This window comes from Protopterus annectens, chromosome 3.part1, assembly GCF_019279795.1.
Source record: "Protopterus annectens isolate FY-2018-M chromosome 3.part1, PAN1.0, whole genome shotgun sequence".
NCBI classification, from domain to species: domain Eukaryota; kingdom Metazoa; phylum Chordata; order Ceratodontiformes; family Protopteridae; genus Protopterus; species Protopterus annectens.
The window spans coordinates 1,365,735,198-1,365,756,703 of record NC_056732.1 but is presented as its reverse complement, the minus strand read 5'-3'; the positions used below and the strand labels follow the sequence as shown (position 1 = coordinate 1,365,756,703).

Genomic DNA, 21,506 nt, shown 5'->3' with positions numbered 1-21,506 from the left:
TGTCTTTTTTCAGTAATTCAAGAAAGCCCACAGCTGCCTTAACACTGTATGTTACAGTGCAGCTTTAATAGCAATAATACATGCAGGTAAAATTTGCTGTATGCCTTCAGAAATAAAATGCCATAAATACTAGACCTGTGGTTTCCACAACCACAATTTTTCCTTAATAACCTTGAATCCCAGTTCTGCTAACTTAGTCAAAAGAAACACGGTATCTTGACAACAGCTATAATAAGAATTAGAAGCTAAAAACAAATCATCTACATATGTATTAGGACGGACCCATAAGGAAGTTGAATTCTATTTAGTTTTTTCATTTCTCTAGAAAAAAGGGTAGCTGATTCTATATATCTTTGAAGTAACCTTGTCCATGTATACTGTTGCTTTCTGTAAGGAAAGACGAATAAATACTGACTGTCGGGGTGAATGGAAATAGAGAAGAAAGCATAGGAAATATCAGTCACTGAAAAGGTGGTACCTGTCAGAGGAATAGAGCTTTTAATATCTGGATTAGATACAACAGAAAAAGTTGGCACTGCTCTCACACTAACTGATCTTAAATCTTGTATAAATCTGTTTTCTTAATCAGTAAAACAGGCTTATTACAAGGGCTCCTGGATGAGTCTATTATTCCTTTCTGAAGTTTTGTAGAAATGGCAGGTTCAATTCCTCATTTTTCCTTCATTAATAAACGTTACTGTACTACCACTGGTAAAGATTCATAAGGCTTTAAAGCAACTCTAACTAGTTCTGCATCCTTTATGAGTCCTACCTCCTTGTCTTTGGTAGTCTACAGGCCTTCCAAATCAGTCATACTGGAGGCTTTTCCGATCTAAGTACTGAAAGAGTGTAACTTTATCTGAACAAATATCATCTGAATACAAACGAAGAGAAAAGTTAATTCGAGATGTCTATGAAAACTCCATCCAGAGTTCAAAATTCAGTACACTGTAATTTAAATAATAAATCTCTACCTAAAATATTTAAATAGGCAGAATTTCCTACATGGAAAGGGTGCTGGTCATGCAATGGACTATTTGAATTGAGACAGGAGTTATCTTTGGATAATCCAGTGAAATCCCAGAGGACGCCTGGATTAAATTTTGTAGAGATTCAGAGGATTTTTACATTCAATGAAGTTATCACAGATCAAGTTGTTCCTGTGTCAATAAGGAAAGGAAGAGTAGAATTGTACACTGTACTGATAACAACAGGGGGACGCTAGGCTGACTAGTTGCCTGAAAGGACATATTTGCTGGCCAAAGAAAAGGACACTAATTACACCTGTATCCTCTTTGGCCATAACTAAAACAAGGTTTTGTATGTAGCCCATGCTGCTATGTTTGAAGTGAGATGGAGGGTAACAGTTTGCAGAAATTGTTCTGGGCCTTCTTGTTGGAGAAGTCTGAGTCCACTTCTACTTCCCCTGTTTCTCCTGCTACTTCCCCCTCCTCACAAATCAGTGTAGGATTTTTGAAGGTCAACATTTATTTATTTCCAGTTTGATAACCGAGGAGGTCCACTGGGCCCAGAGGGCCCATTTTCAGTGGAGGCCCGGGGAGAAAAGCTCTGCAATGTATACAGTTAAAACAAACATAGAGGTTTACATTTAGGCCTGGGGAGAAAAGCCCCGCATTACAAATATTTCAACAATAATACAATTATAAATACAATTATAAATGTTATTAGCAAACAAATGAAAAATTCTTATATAAGGAGTTGTATTGTATTAAAAAGTCAACAAAGAAAGAGAAAAATGGGGAACAAGTTAACAGAGAGAGGGGGTATTGAAGAGCATGGTGCTTATGTAAATGTCATTCCCTCCACCTACGGCAACACCTAACTAATAAACACACCTTCTAGTATGTACAATATTTGCAAGGTAATCAATCATTGGATTCAGAGCAAGGAAGCTGTGGTAGAAAATATATAAATATATAAAATAATGAGTATGAGCAAGAGGGAGTACATGCATAGGTGAAATTAGGAGAAGGTAGGTGGGAAGAATGCAGTTACATTTCCAATTATGTGAGAGGTGGGAGTGGAGCTGAGATTTGAAGAGTTCAAAGTTTGAAGTGGTTCTAAGCAGGGATGGGAGGGAGTTCCATTTTTTGGCAAGAGAATAGGAAAGGAGAAATTGTCCAGGGGGGATTTTGGTTTATATACAGAAAGTAGATTTTGTTGAGCAGATCCAAGGGGTCTGTGTGGGGTGTAGAATGGTAAAATATTAGAAAGAGCAGGGCATGCAGTGGCTTTTAAGATTAATTTGTGGGCTGTAGTAAGTTGAAGGAAGAGGAGGTGGTTAGGAAACTCTAGCCAGGTGAGCTTGTGAAGAGAGGTGCAGTGATGAGAGGAGTGTTTAGATTTGGTTGTGAATTTAGCAATTTTGTTGTAGCACATTTCTAGCTTTGAGGAGGTGGTAATAGATAGATTGGTTAAAAGTGGAGCACCGTACAGTAGTGATGGAAGAAAATAGGTAGAAGCTAGAGTTTGCCTTGTAGATGGAGAGAGAAAGTGAGCGTTTCTATATAACATGCCTAGCTTCTGGTGGGTTTTTTTGATATTAAGCTGGACATGAGTATCGAATTTCAGGTGTTCATCAATTGTGACCCCTAGAAGTTTAGCAAAGGGGACAACTTCTATAGTGGAGTTGGCATGGCTGAGGATATTGAAGGACTGCTTATCAAGTGTAATAGTTTTAGAGGGAGAGAAAAGAAGGATTTTGGATTTATTGGCATTGAGTGAGAGATTGTTTTGAAGCATCCAGTGCTCAGTGGTTGAGAAGGCTAATTGGGTTTTAGCCTGGAGTTCAGAAAGATTAGGAGCAGAACAGATTAAAGTAGAGTCATCTGCATATTGCACAATTTGTGTGTTGGGAATGGCGGTGTGAAGATCATTGATAAAACATCCATTAATTACTTTTGTTTTTCTTTCTCCTCTCTGACAATGTTATCTGCTACATATTGTGCTTTATTAACAATTTCATGTATACCTAAATTGAATTAATTTGAGCAAACCTTTTTATCTGATTTCATAAAGGTAGTAATAAACATTCAATAAATGCTGCTGACAGCCCACTGTCCTGGATTGGCTGTCCTAAAAAGTCCTCAAACACATCATGTGCAAGCATGCATCGATATATTTGTTTTCCTTCTACACAATAGCTTTGAATCTTGCCTGGTTACATGCTGGGGCATGCTGTAGTTATTGCTTTTAGTAAGTTTTCTCTCATGGCTAATAATCCTTTATCTGTATATTTTGGAATTTTATCACCTATAGCTGACTTTTCTCATATTTTCATAAAAATATCTAGAGGATTAGAAGCCTTAAAAGCTGCCCACAAATCTTCAACTGTAGGGTTTTGCAACTGTACACATCCTTTTAAAACCTTAGTATATTTGGCTGAGTGTGTTTGAATGGGAGAAAAAGTATACAATAGTTTGAAAATCTACTGGACTCCATGGTCAGACCACTCATACTGGGCTCACCACCACTTTCCTAAGCCAATATTGGATTAGGTACCTCTCTCAAAGGGTGAACCTGAGTATCAGGTGATGAGATGGCGGTGGGAGTGTCATCATCAGAGGATGACCACTAAGAACTTATGAAAGCCAGAGACAAAATTTGGAAACTATAGCTAGCATAAAACAACATTCCAGATCTAATGAAATTTAAACAACTTCAAAACCAGGTAAAAAGACTAGTTAATAAAGACAAAAAAATGCTCCTGAAAACTTACCTACACAATTCCTAAAACTAGCAGCTAAAGCTATTGCTTTCCCATATCTATATGTCTAAACAGATTCATCCAAGAATTTTATTCCCCCAAAATCTGGAAAAAGCATTTAATTTTCCTCTTCATGAAGGTGGCAACAATTCTGATATCTCAAACTTTGGACCAATAGCCATTTTTTCTCCAGTCTCAAAGATCTTGGAAAAATGTATACATATTCAATTTCCTAAACTTTCTTTTTCACAACCAAATCCTATCTCCCACACATCATGGAATCAGACCAGGCCATAAAACCACAACTGCCCTCATATCTTTTATGGACACAATTAATAGAGCCTGAGACTGTGTTAAAATTGTCTCCTCCCTATTCCTAGACCTTATAAAAGCATTTAACACTGTCTTTCACCCTCTAATTCTAACCCGGCTCTATAAGACTGGTCCTTCTCCCTCATATGTCAACTAGTTCTTAGCAGACAGATAACAGGCTGTTTAATGGCAACATTCCATTGCTTCATATCTCAACACCTCTACTGGCGTCCCCTGGGTTCCGTACTAAGGTCCCTTGTTTTTTTTAATGGTAGAATAACTGAATCTACCAGGAAGTTTTTAAGGGTTGATAAACCTAAGCTAAGTCATATTTTTGGTCTGCTGAAAATACATGAGGACTTAGACAACCCCCACTCAGACATGTAACTGCTAGTATCAAAGGCAAAATGGAAATGAAGGCAATTTATGTGGAAAAACACTTTCAAACATTAGTAGAATTAAACACATATATCAGAGATACATTTGACTTTATAAATAGGTTGGAAGAAGTATTTCTGAAACAGATTTATTGGTTACTCTGGACAGTAGACCACTGGTGCAGTGGTAGCATTGTTGCGTCACAGCAAGAGGTTCTCTGGTTCGATTCTTGTCTGGGGTGCCTTCTGTGCAAAATCCGCATGTCCTCTTTGTGATCGTGTGGGTTTCCTTGGGGTGCTCCAGTTTCCTCCCACATTACAAAGGTGTGCATCTGGAGTGTTTCTCCTTGGGACTCTGCTAATAATTGGCTTTGTTCCAAGTTGGACATTCCTGGTTAACAAACATGTTAAAATAAAAGTATATATATATATATATATATATATATATATATATATATATATATATATATATATACACACACACACACACACACAGTTATACCCAATCTTGAAGAAATGAAAACAGATCAGAACTAACAAACTCCAAGTTATTTTTCAGCAATATAATAAGTGTTCTGATGGAAATATTAGATGTGATTTTAAGTTAAAACTTTTTTAAATTCAACAGCAAAATGTATTGTCAAACTAATGGTCTAGCTACGGGGGCTGCTATGGCTCTGAGCTATGCCAATATTTTATGTATGGCTGGGAGAGAACCAATGTTTTAATAAGTACTTTTTCTGCAAATATTTTGATGTTCAAATGCTTTGTTGATGTTTTTTTTTTTTTTTTTTTAATTTGGAGCAGGGGTGAAGAATTGTTAAAGGATTTTATAATGTATATAAATAGTATAAACCTTGTTTTTCAATTTACATGTGAATATAGCTTGACTAGCAGTAATTTTTTTGATGTCACTGCCGTTAAAGTGAAAAAAAGGTTAATTACAAAAATATATAACAAGGAGGTACAAAACAACACTTATTTGCATTATAAAAGTATGCACCCTAACACTGTTCCTAAATTCATTGATGTTTTAATTATTTTAATAAATCAAAATATTTCAGAAAAAAGACTTCTATATAGAATTTATAAGATGATTAAAAATAATACAAAATATTATAAAGAACATTATTGGGATTATTTCAATTCTATAAATAACTATTACCCAAGTGAAGATGGGAAAAAAGATGATTCTATCATCCTCTAAACAAACTACTTCCTCATTAAAATGGAAGTTATTTTCTTGCAAATTTACACATAAAATATACATCATTCTGCATAAAATGTAATTAATGTATAAAAAAGTTGGACGTTGAAGATATACGTTGATTGGCAACAAGCGTTTTTTGAATGCAATGTAATTAAACCATTTTGCAATGATAATTCTTTCTTACAGGCATTATTCAATGATAAGCTTACATTATCTAAATCATTAATCTTATTTAATACTCCAATGCCTTTCTGTGTTAAAAAATTCACTCACTTCTTTGGAGTATTTTATCACAAAAACGTAATCACCAAGAATTAGAAAAATGAATCAACTCCATCTTTGACATTTGGAATTACTTATGATCAAGGAAATGACTAGCACTACCATTTCTTATAACTCTTATCTTTCTGTAAAATCTTAATAAAAATTGTTTAAGGAAAAAAAAGAAGACCAAAGAGAATGTTGTTAAAGGGCAATTAATGCATGCCGATAATTTAACAAAGCGGGATCAATATTGACTGAAGGCATGAGCCTATGCATCACATTTTTGATTAGAGGGTATGCAAAAGGCTTGGTATCATAAACATTTACTGAAATATGTGCCATTTGTCTTGTATAACTGAATAATATGAAGCGGTTTTGGTGTTTATGTACTATATTATATACAAGCACATGAGGATGGATAGCAGGAACATAAAACATAAATAAACTGACTAGTACATGCATGCATGGTTACTTCTCTGCAGCTCACTATAAAATGGCACTCTAGCTTGCATGTGCTCAGTACCTACATGCATATATCTGCTGACTGGAGAGCTTCTTAAAGGTACATTACACCCTCCAACCTATATGCTCCTTTACTGAGCTGTCTTGCAGTGACATTGACATTTGCATAGGCATTCAAATTATACAGACAATAATGAATAAAACATTCATGTCCAAGTTGTCATGTATCTAAAACAAGGTCTGTAAATGCGACCTAATCTTGTAATGTAGCACTTAGGATTGGGTTTAGCAATATGGATCTGCTTTAGGACTCTCAGTGATATTCTTAGGAACAGGGATATTTGCTGGGATGTCCTCTGGAACTAGAACATTGGATAAGTCACTCTGAGAAATAGATTCTTTATCACAGGCAAGATTCTGCATTACAGGTTCAAACATCAGTACTAAATGTTTCCGATTCTGCCTAAATTCTGTTCCTTGTGATTCCATGATGTACGATCATGGTTCTTGACACAAACTTTTCACAAATCCAATCCAATCAAAACCTTTTTTTGTCTGCATCCTCACTATCTTCCCTTCTTGTAATGTATTGAGAGGTTTGCTGGTCTTATCATAATAAGACTTCTGGGACAAATGCTTTTTGAGGAGTAGAGCTTTCACTGCTTTGTCGTTCTTAGTACATGGAACCATCAAATTGCTACTGACTGGTAGTGTGGTTCTGGTTTGTCTCGACATAAGCCTATGGACAGGTGAACCAAGATGATTATCACCAGGAATGCTTTACAGATTCAGGAGATTTAGAAAAACATTAGTATTGTCTTGTTTCAGCTTCTCTAACAGCTGTTTTGCACTTTGAACTGCACATTCTGCAAATCATTTGATTATGGGTATTCAGGACTACTCCTAACATCAGCAAAGTCCCATGCTTCAGCAAATCTCTTTAACTTCTGACTTGTAAACTGTGCATCATTGTCAGAAATGACTTTGGCAGACTACCATGTGCAGAAAAATGATGCTTCAAATTATTAATGACAGCACTGGATGTGAGCTTAGGAAGTAGGTCAATCTCGGAACAATTTGAATAAGACTTCACTAATACCAAGTAATGTTGACCATTGCATCTGAAAATATCTGTAGCCACTGTTCACCAATGTAGTTCAGGAATCTGGTTTAGCTGAAGTGGTTCTTTTTGTTGATGTGGCTTAATACTATTACAAACAGAACAAGGTGAAAGTACTTTCTCAATGTCTTTTGACATAGGCTAAGATACTAGTCCTCTTGCCCTTCTTTTGGTAGACTCAGTTCCTGGGTAGCCATGATTTAAGATCTTAATATACCCTTGTTGCAATGATTTTGGAACAATCATTTTTGGAACTTTCATGATGATACCATTGTCAAACAAAATCTCAACTCTGTAGGGAAAATACTGTTGCACTTCCAGTGGTAAACAAGATTGCTTTGATGGCCATCCTTGACTGATAAAATGGTTGACCTTCAGGAGAATGGGATATGAAGCTGTATGAATTCTAAGCTCAAGACATGTGGAAGAAAAATGTTTTACTTCCATGACTTCAAAATTATATATCTGATTTTCATACTATTCAGTGTTTTTCTGGACATTCTGGATATTAATTTAGTAATTAAAATTATTTTCAAGCTAAACTCAACATGCCTAGAGAGAAATGTAATAAACCTGGCATGGTGAAATATTATAACTGCACTTTGTGTGATTATTTGTACACTGATTAAATGAAATAAGAATTAATCATTTTTGCATCAAAATCAAATGTTGTTATACCTGCAAGTCCAAATGTGTAGTATATTTAGTGATTTGTAGATCGTGTTCATCGTTTTATGTAGGTCGCACTGTCAGAGAATTGTACAAGTGAAGTTATGAATACAAGCATGCAGTAAATGTGGGAGATAAATGGAATGCTTTGGGAAAGTATTATAAGTATAGGGAATGTAAGGTGGATTTCAAATTTATAGTATTGGATGAAATAAACAATTTTGATAAAATGTTTAATGCAGAAGATGAATTAGGATAGCAGGAATATCTATGGCAAGTGAGTAAATGCCTGTTACCCACCAGGGCTAAATAATTGTGAAGATTTTATTTCCTATTTTAAAAGGAAGGGGTTAAAACATTAAGTTGTGTGATTTCATTCTTGTATTTAATGATGGTTTTACCAAATGTTATTCAGTCTGAAGAAATCTCATTACTTTGTAGAAGTACGGGTTTGGTGATAATGTTAAAAGTTCAATAAAAGGTTTTGGTTTTACTATGGATTTTATTTATTTATTTTTGGAGTTAGTTGGGTTTTACTGTTTTGCACATAACACACACACACACACACACACACACACACACACACACACACACACACACACACACACACACACACACACACACACACACACACAGACACACACAGACACAGACACACACAGACACACACACAGACACACACACAGACACACACACAGACACACACACACACACACACACACACACACACACACACACACACACACACACACACACACACACACACACACATACACACCCACACACAGACACACACAGACAGACTTCTTGTAGTAGAATTAAATGTGGAATGCATAAAATAAGTATACAACAGATGCGTGTGAGTGCAGACTCACGCAGGGATGCACAGACAGAGAACAATGACCTTAAAGGATCCAGCTCTGGTTTTAGTTTAAGCTTTTCATGTTTTAAATGGAAAAAGCTTTTAAAAGTCAAGGCTGCACCCCTGACTGTTTGTACCCTCTGCCCATCCATTAGTATGTCTATGCTTAGAAATCTGTGTTGAGAAGACGTTCTCAAAATATAAACAATGTAGGTTTAGAAAGCCAACATTATTAATGGAATACAAAATTGTCCATACAAAAAGTTGTGTTTGATGAAATATGACATGGTTTATTTACACTTGCTACACCTGAAAACAAATTCTTGGACTTTTGGCAATAAACCATCCAGAGTATCAGTTAAGCAAGTGAAAGAGACATATGCAGTGTTTCATTCCTAAAATGATGGATTACAAAACTGGTAAAATAATGATCAAGGCTAGATATATTACTACCTTATTTGCCAAATTTTACCAAAGCCTGTACAGTAAAGGTAAGATGGGCCAAGAACATAAAGCTGCTGTAGTTAATGGCTTTGCCAGCAGAACTCAGAATCCTACAGGTTCTCCTCAGCATGCTGCCTATTTACCCAACAGATGGTTAGGATGTCAGTAAGACATTGCAGCAAGCACCTTTTGACAAAGCCCCAGGTTTAGATGGTTTTAATGTAGAGATATAAAACGCCATGGAAGACACCTTGTTAACACATTTCTTTCAAGCTTTTCAGAATGAAAGCCAGGTAAACCACCCCTCTGCCACCTCTCTTATTTTCATCCTTTCCAAGCCCAGTAAAGATATTATGATGCATGGAACTATAGGCCTGTCACCCTGATTAATGTGGATGTAAAGACTTACACCAGAGTACTGGCTAAGAGATTAAACACTCTAATCCCAGACCTGGTGTCCAACACTCAAGCAAGATTTATAAAAGGAAGATCAAGCTCTGATCATGTTAAGATGTTGATATGTACATGCAGGGTCTCAAATGCACTGCAGAGGCAATAGCTGCCCTTGTCTTGGACCTCAGAAAGGCTTTTTATTCCATACAATGGGACTATGTTTGAGAAAATTTGAAATGTTTTAAAATTTCAGAAACCTTCCTATGCTCAATACAGGCTCTCTATACTCGTCCATTAGTGGCTGTATTCAATAACATCTTGATTGTAGCTCCTTTCCCTTACAATGTGACGTGCACCAGGACTGTCCTCTGTCCCCTTTTCTTTTCTGCAGGCAACTGAACCTTTAAATTAGGTTGATAACACTCTGGGTATGTTATAAGGATGGAATCTATTTGGGGGTAGAAACCAAATCACTGTATTTTGCAGATGATTGCATACTATTTATTAAAAACTATACTCATGTTGTCCAGACTTTGCTGAGAATACTTAAAGCATTCTTCACTGTATTGGGTTTGTGACTCGGTTTGATCAAATTTGAGGCAATTCTATAAACTCAGTGGCCCAGAAGCATCACCATTCTAGCATGATACCCATCTAAAACATTTAGGAATCATCCTACACCCCAATCCAGACCAATTGTTTACTTCTAATCTAGAAACACTGTGGAAGAAGGTGTTCTTATTGATTAATATTTGCTATAAACTTTGCCTATAACTGCTTGGAAGAATAGCTCTGGTTAAATTAATTGTCGTCCTACTGTATTTTAATTATATATATATATATATATATTGTCATGTCCCATAAACACACAAACCACTGGCATAAAAAGTAGCCTCCTTGATCTTCCAGTTTATTTGGAATAGTCATAGGCAAAGGATTAGATGGAGGATTGCTGGGTTGCTGTAAAGATACTTAGGACTACAGATACCAGACTGGCATTTTACATCATGGGCTTCACTGCCTAGCATCTAAACAATCATAAGTGGGTAATGCTTTTGATTTGGGCTAAAATAGAGGCTAGATTATTAAGGGTGGAACTGCCATGGGCTATCATTTGGTATGACAAGAGTGTTTAAAAAAATGAGCTGGCATCAACTAACAGAAACCTGGGCTGTTTTAAATTTTTAAACCAGCTTCTACCAGCATCTTCCATTCTGGGTTCCTTGATTCTTTTATGGGGATGCACTTTGGTAATGGAGAGTTCACCCTTTTAAGGCAGAAGGATAGGAACTAAAAGGCATGCATTGGCTTGTAGATCTTGTGCAAGTTGTTGAGGGCAAAAGTGTTTTGCCTTCTTTTAACACCTCCAATATAAGTGGGGCCTGCTAACTAAAGAGGATTGACCTTAAGCAACCATTAGCTATGTGGTTATGAGTCCCCCCTGAAAAGCAAACTCACGTCTTTTCAGATAGTGTCACAAGGGTGAAAAGTTCAAATGATGGCATAAGAATATCAGAACTCTACTCCCACTTATTGCAGCTTAACATACTTCAAGCCAAAAGAATGTTTGCTAACAGTCTAAGCCATTTAAATCCTCTCTGTGATGGTAGAACAATTCAGAGTCCTTGTTACACAGTAGTCCAATCACAGAAGTGGCCCTGAGTACATGAAACATTACTCCTCTTCTGGATGGGGTGATATTGTTGCCAGGTTCTGCACTGGCAGAGAAATTACAGGAAGAGCCCTTCTGTGCCATTTCTTGGAGTAAATAATCTGATATATTGTATATGTTCTGGCTTTGTTCCAAATTCAAGTCTGCGTTAAGCTGAGAGGCTACTGGAGAAAGTATTAGACAGGCAACACCCTCACAACACACACTTTTTTCTGTCACTGATAGATAGATACTTAAGCAGTTTCAGTTCTGAGGTTATAAAGGGATTTTGCATGAGACCTCCCTAGTGAGGGCTTTTGCAGCTAAGTGGAGTAACCCTCATAAGCAAGAAACTCAAGCAGCAGTTATATAGGGTATGTTTTACAGAAGGATACTGGCACTTATCAGTCTGTGATCCATCTTCTGCCTTTTCTTAAATGGCAAAGCATTAGTTGTATTCCTTACTAAAAGAATATTATGGTTAAGGATTTGTAACTTTTCTTTACTTTAAATAACCTAACCTGTATCACCATCAGGTCATGTTTACTATGAGTCTATAATGTTGTATTCCATGTTGCTATTCTCCATGCTTGGCTGTGCATTTACTTGAAGTATGGCTTGCTCAGTGCGAGAGTCTGGTTCAATAAGCTGTTTCAAAAGATATTGCTGTAGATGGCTGTTACTTATTTATATTCTGCATTATTGTTCAGTTTCTTGTGTGTTGGTATGAAGAAAAGACTGAAAAAAGTAAATTTCCTACTTGATTAACACCGACATAAACAATCTTATCATGCTAAATCTGCAGCAATTTGGATCTGTAAACGTTAGATCCTGTCTAATGAAGTTGGTTAACTTCTTTGAGAAGATAAAACATAGTGGTCACACTGCTTACCTTGATCCTGCCATGGCATTTGACATTATCCCCATAATGACATAATTAATAAATTAAATGCATTCCAATAGATCTCTATGTGGTAAGATGGAGAGTAAATTGGCTAAAAGACTGAAACCACGTGGCACATGTGGCAGGGTCAGTGTCAGAGAACAGGAAGATAACCAGTGGTGTCCTGCAAGGCTTATGGCTGGGACTGCTTTCGTTCACCATTTACTCATTTGACCTATAGACTAAAACTAAGACCTGTAGCTAACCAGGTTTGCAGATGACTGCATAGTGGGAGTCATTGTCAAATATCCAACTGACAGTAACCCTGCAGCAAGAAGTTACACTTATAATTACCTGGTGTGCTGAAAATGTTTAATATGTATAAAATGCAGCATTATGGGATTTGGTAGATGAATCATCCCTCAACCATATAGCACTGACAACACTCCCCTTCTAAATGAAAATGTAGTTCAAAACCTGGGAACCTGGATTGATAATTCCCTCTTTTTTGACCACCATGTAGCAATGATTTTCAGGAAGTCCTTCTACTTGTCATAGCAGATTGCCAAGGGAATAGCATCCAGATCGAAAGAGGTTATCGTCCCCTTGTATTTAGCAGTAATCAGACTGGTTATAGAATATAATGCCTGTATTGGGATGTACCTCATCAGACAAATTAACCAACTAGAAGCACTGTTCTTCTTTTATGCATCTTACAGGCTCTGCAATCAAAGACTTAGTAGTTCAGGATCTCTTGCACCTTCATAAATCAAAAAAAAAGTACAAGTGCCAAAACAAGAGATAATAAACTTGCTTTAGCAAATCAATAAAACAAGGAGAGACAGATTCAATGTTTAGCATCCCATCACTTCTGGAATAGACTCCACCCCCCACCCCCACGCATATCAAACAAAGTCAAACATAACCTTGCTTCAAATGGGACTTGGATAATTGGGTGGGTATTCACAATTCACTTTGGGCTTGATTGAAATAACCCTCTCTGAGAAGGGAGTTACAGTGTTGGGTGGGAACTGATGGGCACAAGTCTCAGGAGCCTTGAACTTCCTATACTTCCTGTGATTCCTATGACTCCTTGGTGGATGCAATCAGTAGAGTAGTGATGTCATTAAGTTTAATGGAGATGATGTCAAGATTCATGGTGATGGTACAGTACTTTCCATGTTCTTGACAGTGTCCTCAAAAACATGTACTGTGCATCTGATGCATTTCTGCTTACATTTAAATAAAAATGTATAAACAATTTTAAGAATACCATTTTAATATATTATTTATTTAATTCACTAAGTAACTGATAATTAAAGTTTTGAAATTCATTTTTCCAAAGAGGGTATCAATGATATAAAGAATATTATCGCTGGAAATGCAGGTGATGATGATGAACCATTTGATGAAGATATGGAAGCAGCATTTGATCAGATGTCCAGGGAAGGGACAAAAGAATTTTTTGATGAAATGCATAGTAAGAAGGTAAGCAAATGTTCTGATCAAGTTTTTCTGACACTTTTTCCTAAACAATGTAGTAGTAATATTACAGTCAGTGTACTACATAGAAATGTAACATTCTGGATGTCAGTATTAATGGGAGTCTTTCAATTTCATCCAATCAACATTGTAAGTCCCACCACTTTTCCACCAAGACAACAAATCATGTCTGTCTCCTGTGGTCTTTTACAATATATTTAATTCTTTCTTTCTTTCTTTATATATTTATGTTTGTGTAAAATGTATTTATTTATGCATGTATGTACGTATGTTTGTCTACAATTTATTTATGTATGTATTAATGTATGTATGTATGTGTGTGTGTGTGTGTGTGTGTGTGTGTGTGTGTGTGTGTGTGTGTGTGTGTGTGTGTGTGTGTGTGTGTGTGTATATACAGATGTATGCATCTATATATCTAGCCATGACATTTGATTACCTGGAAAGTCTGACCGGGTAGTAAGCCCCTTTTCAAAGGAGGCCTGAGCAGAAAAGCTCCAGCTGGCATAAATCAGTGGAAATACATACTCATAGCATACATACAATGTACATGGATGCCAATCATCTCTATTAAGATAAAATAAGTATAGTATAATCAACATTTAAATGCAATGTACAGGGTTGCATTTGCTTTGCAATAACCAGTATACATATTTTTTTCAATAATTTTTATTTTCCTTTTACAATTATATATGACAAAAAAAAAAGTTGATCTTTACAACATGACCATAGGAGTATGTTATACATTAGTATTAATACCATAAGGTGCAGGTCATACAACACAATTATTTACACTATTTACACAGATGCTTTCACCATTAGCTCAATTGTTATACAAAGCAACACATGCAGTCTTAATACCCAAAACTATGATCAGTCTGTCAAATCCTGTATGAGTTTCTAGGTTCCATTAAGGTGTATTCTTAAGTTGCTATGTGGTTGACTATGCTAATATTATATTAAAGGTTTTCCCAGATTTCTCTGGACTTCATGTTTTGGTTTCTTTTTTCCATTACTACTTTGTGAGCTAAGAGATGTTTTATGGCTATTTGTTTAAAACCCTCCCAACATTTATTCAATGGATCTAGCCATTTGAGAACTATATATAATTTCATTAGTAGAAAAATTATGTGTATCTGCTTGTTTTTTGGGAATGTTAGTTGGAAGAATGTGTAATAAGGCAAATTCCCATGTTAATGTTGAAATTTGGTAGCCCATATTTTGTAACTGTACTTTGAGAGAATTCCATAATTTGTACACACATTTGCAACTCCAAAATACATGCACTAGGTCGGCTGTCTGGTCCTTGCAGTGTGGGCATAGTGGTGACCTTGATGTATTGAATTTGTGGAGGACTGCAGGTGTGAAGTAAGCATTATTATAGATCATTAGCTGCATGTAAGCTAATTTTTTAGTGGTATGATCTTCAGTGTTAAGCTAATTGCTTGTGTTATTTGTTGGTCATCTATGGAGGGTTATAGTTTTCTCCAGTAGTTGGAAAAGAGAAGCTCCTTCTGGAATTTAATCTCGCTTATCATTTTATATGAATTACTAATAGTTTTCCTTGTTGAAAGAATATTTTTCCAAAGCAAATTGCAAGTTTCTATGTCACTATTGGATATAGTACTGTTTTGGAGGTAACTGGAACACATTTCTTTAATTTGTCTTAATATTATTATGTAAGATTTGGAAAGGTTTAAGTTAGTCCTAATTTCCTGTATTGTACAATTAAGATATGGGAAGATATCTTGGATTGTTTTGTCTTTTAGATGCGGAAAGCATTCTAAGTCTAGCATTTTGTTATTTATTTTTAGGTTTGGGTTTTTATGGAGAGGCTGTAGTACTGTTATGGCTTGTCCAAGGTTCAAAGATTGAAACAGTTTTTGTGTTATGTTGATAGAGTGTTTTAAGTGATCTAGAATGTTGTAAGTTTGTATTTCTTTTTGACTCAGGAATGGAAGTGCTTTAGGATTGATACCTAGTGCTTTAATATATCTATAGTATATTGCCACCCAAGGAGGAGACCAGTTTTTCTTTGTCGGATCATGTTAAGCTATTCTTAGTATTCTGTTGGTATTAATGATAGAGTCATAGGTTTTAAAATCTGGGAGATTCAGACCTCCTTTGTTCTTAGGCAGTGTTAATTTTGGATAGTAAATTCTGGCTTTCTTAGGTTCCCATATAAACTTTGCCAGAAAGGTGTGTATTTGGTTAAATAGTTTATTTTGTATTATTACCTGTGATGTCATAAAAATGTACATTAGTCTAGGTAAAATATTCATTTTTATTATTGATACTTTTGCCATGAATGGTAGTTTTAGGTTGCTCCAACTTTTACAGTCTTGCATTATGTTTTTCCATTTGAGAGGTACATTATATTGGTAGAAATCTTGTTTATTCTGGAAAAAGGTAATTCCCAAATATTTAGTTTCTTCTTTTATTTTTATTGTGTCCAGAAGTGGTATTAATGGAATGAGTTTGGGTGTTTTTAAGGGGAAAATATTGGTTTTATTAAGATTTAATTTATAGTTAGACATGGTCGAGAATTGTTTAATTGCAGTTATTATTTTGTTTATATCTGAATTTGGTGTGATACAGTATATGTTCAGATCATCTGCAAAAGTGATGAGATAAATTTTTAAGTTGTGTACCGATGGGGGGTTATGATACGTATTTTTTTAATGTGTAAGAATAGAGGTTCTAAGTATAGGTTAAACAGAAAGGATGATAACGGGCATCCTTGCCTTGCTCCATCTTTTACCAGAATTCTATTTGACCACGTTTTATTAATATATATGGATATATAGGGATTACTATAGAGAGTTTGGATGATCTGTATGAAGTTATTAGGTATATCAAAGTACGGTAATGTTTGGAGTAAGAATTCTGTGTTGACCCTATCAAATGCCTTGTGAGCATCTACTACCATTGTATAGATATTAGTATTCTTCCGATTTGCATAGGAAATTAGCGCATCTAATGTTAGTGTGTTGTCACTAGTCTTTCTATATGGTGTAAATCCACATTGTTCGGTTTTTCAATCTATTCACAAGCATTGAGGTAAGTATTTTTGTATCCAGGTTTAAGAGGGAGATGGGTCTGTAGCTGTCAGGGTTTTTTGGGTCAGCATGTTCTTTTAATATAAAGATGGTTTTAGAGGCATTGAAGTGGATGTCATTTATTTTATTGTTTATTATGTAGCTCAAAATATAATATAGTAGTTTAGCTATCAAGGGGGTAAATGCTTTGTAGAATTCTGAGATGAGACCATCTGGTCCCGGAGCCTTGTGTGTTTTTAAGTGTTTGATTGTTGTGATTATGGCATTGATGGATATGGGTTCAGTTAGTTTTTTTGTTGGTCTAAATCTAGTTTGGGGAATTTCAGTTTTTGAAGGAAAAGAGTTCTATCTTCCTTTGATGTTTGTAATGTTTACTATCTGAGAGTATATTTGTTCAAATATTTTGACAATGTCCTAATTTTTTGTGTAGTTTTTGTCCTTGTGGTTTATTTCTGATATATTGGAGGTGGTATTGTGTTGGGAGATAATTCTGGATAGAGCTCTAGATAGGATTTGTGCTACTTCTGCATAGGTGGCTAGCATCCTAGCTTTGTAGAATGATAGGTTTCTGGTTTCTAGCATATACAGGTCTCTTTGCATTTTTAAGAGTTCTTCCTCTGTTTGTTTCTTAGGGTTACTTAATAGTTCTTTTTCAAGATGCTCTATTTCCCTTTCAGTGTCTGTTCCTCTTTTAGTTGTATTTTTTTATAATATGCTGCTTTTTGATAAATACTCCTCTAATTTGTGCTTTGGTCACGGACCATTCTATGTCCATTGGTTACTTGAGAGTTGAGAGTATTAGCAAGAGTTGTTTTTAGTATTCCTTCTACTTCTTTTATCACTTCTATTTTGGTGAGCAAATTGGGGTTTAGTGACCAGCTATGCCCTTTATTCTCTCTATATATTTTTTTGTCCTAGTAGATGTTCAGTGTGATTTTAGAATGGTCCAAAAAATACCTTGTGTGGATAAATGCTGTTGGGTCCATGTTAATGAGTATATCTGAAATTAGAAAGAAGTCTATTCTTGACCACATTTTATGGCACTGCAAAAAAATGTGAATTTCCGGGTTTACATAGTTTTTAATGTTACTGACACTTCAGGTAAGTCATTCCAATCAGCCTTAAAAGTTCTGTAGAAATGTTCTACTTCTGAGCCTTTATCTTGTTTCTTCAAAACTGTAGGTTGCTTGTTTTATAGGAGGTGGGAACATTACCAGACAAGCTGGATAAAACTTTCTAAAAATATTTCATTAAATATGCTTGTTTAGGTATTTTATAATTTGCAGTTATATTTTTATGTCTGGCATCATAACAACAAAAGAGTACATTTCTGAAATTGAGTAGATGAACACTTCCTATGAGAACCTGTAGTTAGTGAACCCTCTGCATTTTATTATGTAAATATTGTGAATACCTCACTGTGTCCACACCAAACTATCTGTGGTAGAATATACTTTCTGAAACAATAGTAAGTGTAGTATTTGATCAATACAAGAAAATCTGAATTATACAAGAGCACATTCTGAGATGTCACAAAGGTTATAAAGTACTTTCATTTTATAACCATATGTAATTAATATGTGTTGTATTGAATGCCTCGTTAAAAACCTGAATAAGCACTTTGTTTGTGTCTTTCGGCTTTTTCCCGGTTATTGGTCGCCACAGCGGAACTCCAGTCCGCTAATGATTGGCAGTAGAGTTTTACGTGCTGGCTTGCCGGGTCTAACGCACAACCTTCAACGAAGGAATGCCCGTTCATGCATGTTGCCACACAGAAGACGCTCTAACTGAGAATCGAATGGGCAACGTCTAACTGTGAGGTGACAACGCTACCGCAGCACCACCACCGCAGTACAAAATAACAGAAAATAAAAAACAGAACAATCCATTTTGTTAAGTGCGTATGCAAAACAAAAAACAGACAATCATGTTGATGTCAAGGAATAGTATGCTTGAGGTTTAACTATATGGGATTAAATCATACTTTTTGGCTCACCTTTTATTGAAAATTAACTAATGAAAAGGATGAGCCAAAAACCTGAGAACACACAAAAGAATCATTTTTAAAGGGGAGCAAACGTCTCTGCACCTCCACACCTCCCTAGCCAAGATACACCATCTCCGGGGTCACACCATAGTGGGGAAAATGGCAAAGACATAGGAAGACACTACCAGCTAGCAGACTTTCAAACTAAAGTGACTTATCCACCAAGGCAGTATCCACTTGCAGGAGTATAGCCAAAGAATATATTTTCATACTCGTGCTTTTATTGCTGTACCCCATCCCACCTGTCAGTTAAAAAAATTTAAACATCTCCCCTCGAACTTAACATATTTGCATCACTTTCCTTCTAAAACCATTAAACAGATTTTTCAATCTATGAAACACTTATTGGAGGTATGAATTTAGACAGTTGTTGACATATTATGGCCTAAAAATGTGTTGGTTTCTTTGCATAATATATAGAAAAGTGCACTCAGTACAGTACAAAGAGTATGCCTCGCTACACCCTTAACTACATGTAACTATGCTGTATTCATGAAGTCAAAATGTTACAGGTGTATTTTTGATACCTAAAATTTAAGAAATTACTTGTTCACTCATATTACAGTCAAACAGAAGACCACCTGAAACCTGTGCACTGTTCTGGGGATTTTATCACTTCCCAATGCTATGCAACTCTGGAGTTGGTATATATAAGTTGGGTCTATGTCAAATAATCAAACTTCCAAATTGTCGAATACCATATGGTCGAGACCATATAGTCAATATTTGGAAGTTCAAATATGTAATAAAATAAAAAAAAAAAAAAAGAAAAACATACACTAACAGTGCAAAAAGGGGGGCAAGCCCCCCTGCACCCCCCCACACACCCTACTTAGATATACCAACTCTGAGACCGCACTTCAGTGCAGAAAAGGGAAATTCTCCCATTCTGTACCATACAGCGCCGTTAAAAGTCAGTCTTCGAACACTTGAAATGGCGAACATATGGTCTTGACCATATAACGTTCGACATTTTAAGCATTCAAATAATTGACATAGACCCTATAAGTTGGGGGAGGGCCTTGTTCTCTTACAAAAGCACTTGTTTTGACCTGTCTATTCTGTTCCATGCAGTCAAAAGTTTTCAAATGTGACTGATGCAGCTTCAGCCATTGTACATTATATATATATATATATATATATATATATATATATATATATACATATACATACACACATTTTTTAAACAATAAACGGTTGCCTTAGCAGCCAGCAGTGTTGCAATTGTAAAGAAGCTGAGAGCAAGTCTTAACAAAGGCTCTCTCAAAGTGCATTATATGCTTTAAATTTGTATAAGCCAGCAAGATACTTAACTGATTACAGCCTTTGAAGGGCTGCCTCACTCTTTTGTTTCAAAAAACATATCTGTATATGCATAAGTACATATACATTATATATATATATATATATATATATATATATATATATATATATATATATATATATATGGGTCTACCTGATATGGTCGACAGCTCATATGATCGAAAACCAAAACACTGACACCAGAACACTGACAGCTCAAAACACTGAAAGCTCATTTGATCGACAGCTCATTTGGTCGACACATGAAACCAAAGGATTACGCCCATCCCCCACTGTAGGGCGACCCTGGAGTAGGAATAATAAGTTTGGGGGGGTGTGGGGGGTGAAGCCCCCCACATTATGAACATGAATGTAGTCAACTCAGTTCAATGTATCCATATGGATGTTTAGAATTTATGACATATGTGGGGGGCTTCACCCCCCACACCCCCCCAAACTTATTATTCCTACTCCAGGGTCGCCCTACAGTGGGGGAAGGGCATAATCCTTTGGTTTCATGTGTCGACCAAATGAGCTGTCGATCAAATGAGATTTCAGTGTTTTGAGTTGTCAGTGTTCTGGTGTCAGTGTTTTGCATGTCGATCATATGAGCTGTCGACCATATCAGGTAGATCCATATATATATATATATATATATATATATATATATATATATATATATATATATATATATATATATATATATATATATATATATATACACACACACACACACACACACACACACACACACACACACACACACACACACACACACACACAGTCTTAGTGCTTTTGCTTTCTTCCTGAAGGCATCAGAGATAAACTACAAGATGCAGTGCATGTTTTTCCGTACAAAATTCAATCAGGGTTTAATTAAACACAGCCATTAAGAATACAGAAACAATGAATGGTTCATTTTAAAATTCTTAGGAAATGTAAAGTCCTTTATGGTCTATTTTAAAGGTGTATACACATTAAGAAGTTAATTAACCATAAGGACAGTATTAAAAATGTATTTTGTGAACCATAAATCCAAAACAATTTTTTAATTTAGCATTTCTGCTGTTTAAGAATACAGTTCAATGACAACTTATGATTTAATCCCAGCTTGTTTGTAGGGTCTAATCTAAATTGCCAAAACAGTTCCTTTTGCTCAAAGAATAATTCACTGTTCCTTCCACAGAGCTGTCTGTTTAATGAAAAAAAAACTTTGAAACTTGA

At 35.7% G+C, this 21,506-nt stretch overlaps 1 protein-coding gene across 1 annotated transcript in view; it reads left to right on the top strand.

The window, feature by feature from the left end:
• The first annotated feature begins 9,403 nt into the window (after nucleotides 1–9,403).
• LOC122797778 overlaps nucleotides 9,404–21,506 on the top strand; it is a 167,507-nt gene continuing 155,404 nt past the window's right edge. The window contains exons 1-2 of the mRNA XM_044066298.1: nucleotides 9,404–9,494; nucleotides 13,720–13,862. Of these exons, the coding sequence (XP_043922233.1) occupies nucleotides 9,404–9,494; nucleotides 13,720–13,862 (234 nt within the window). The remainder of the gene's footprint in view (nucleotides 9,495–13,719; nucleotides 13,863–21,506) is intronic.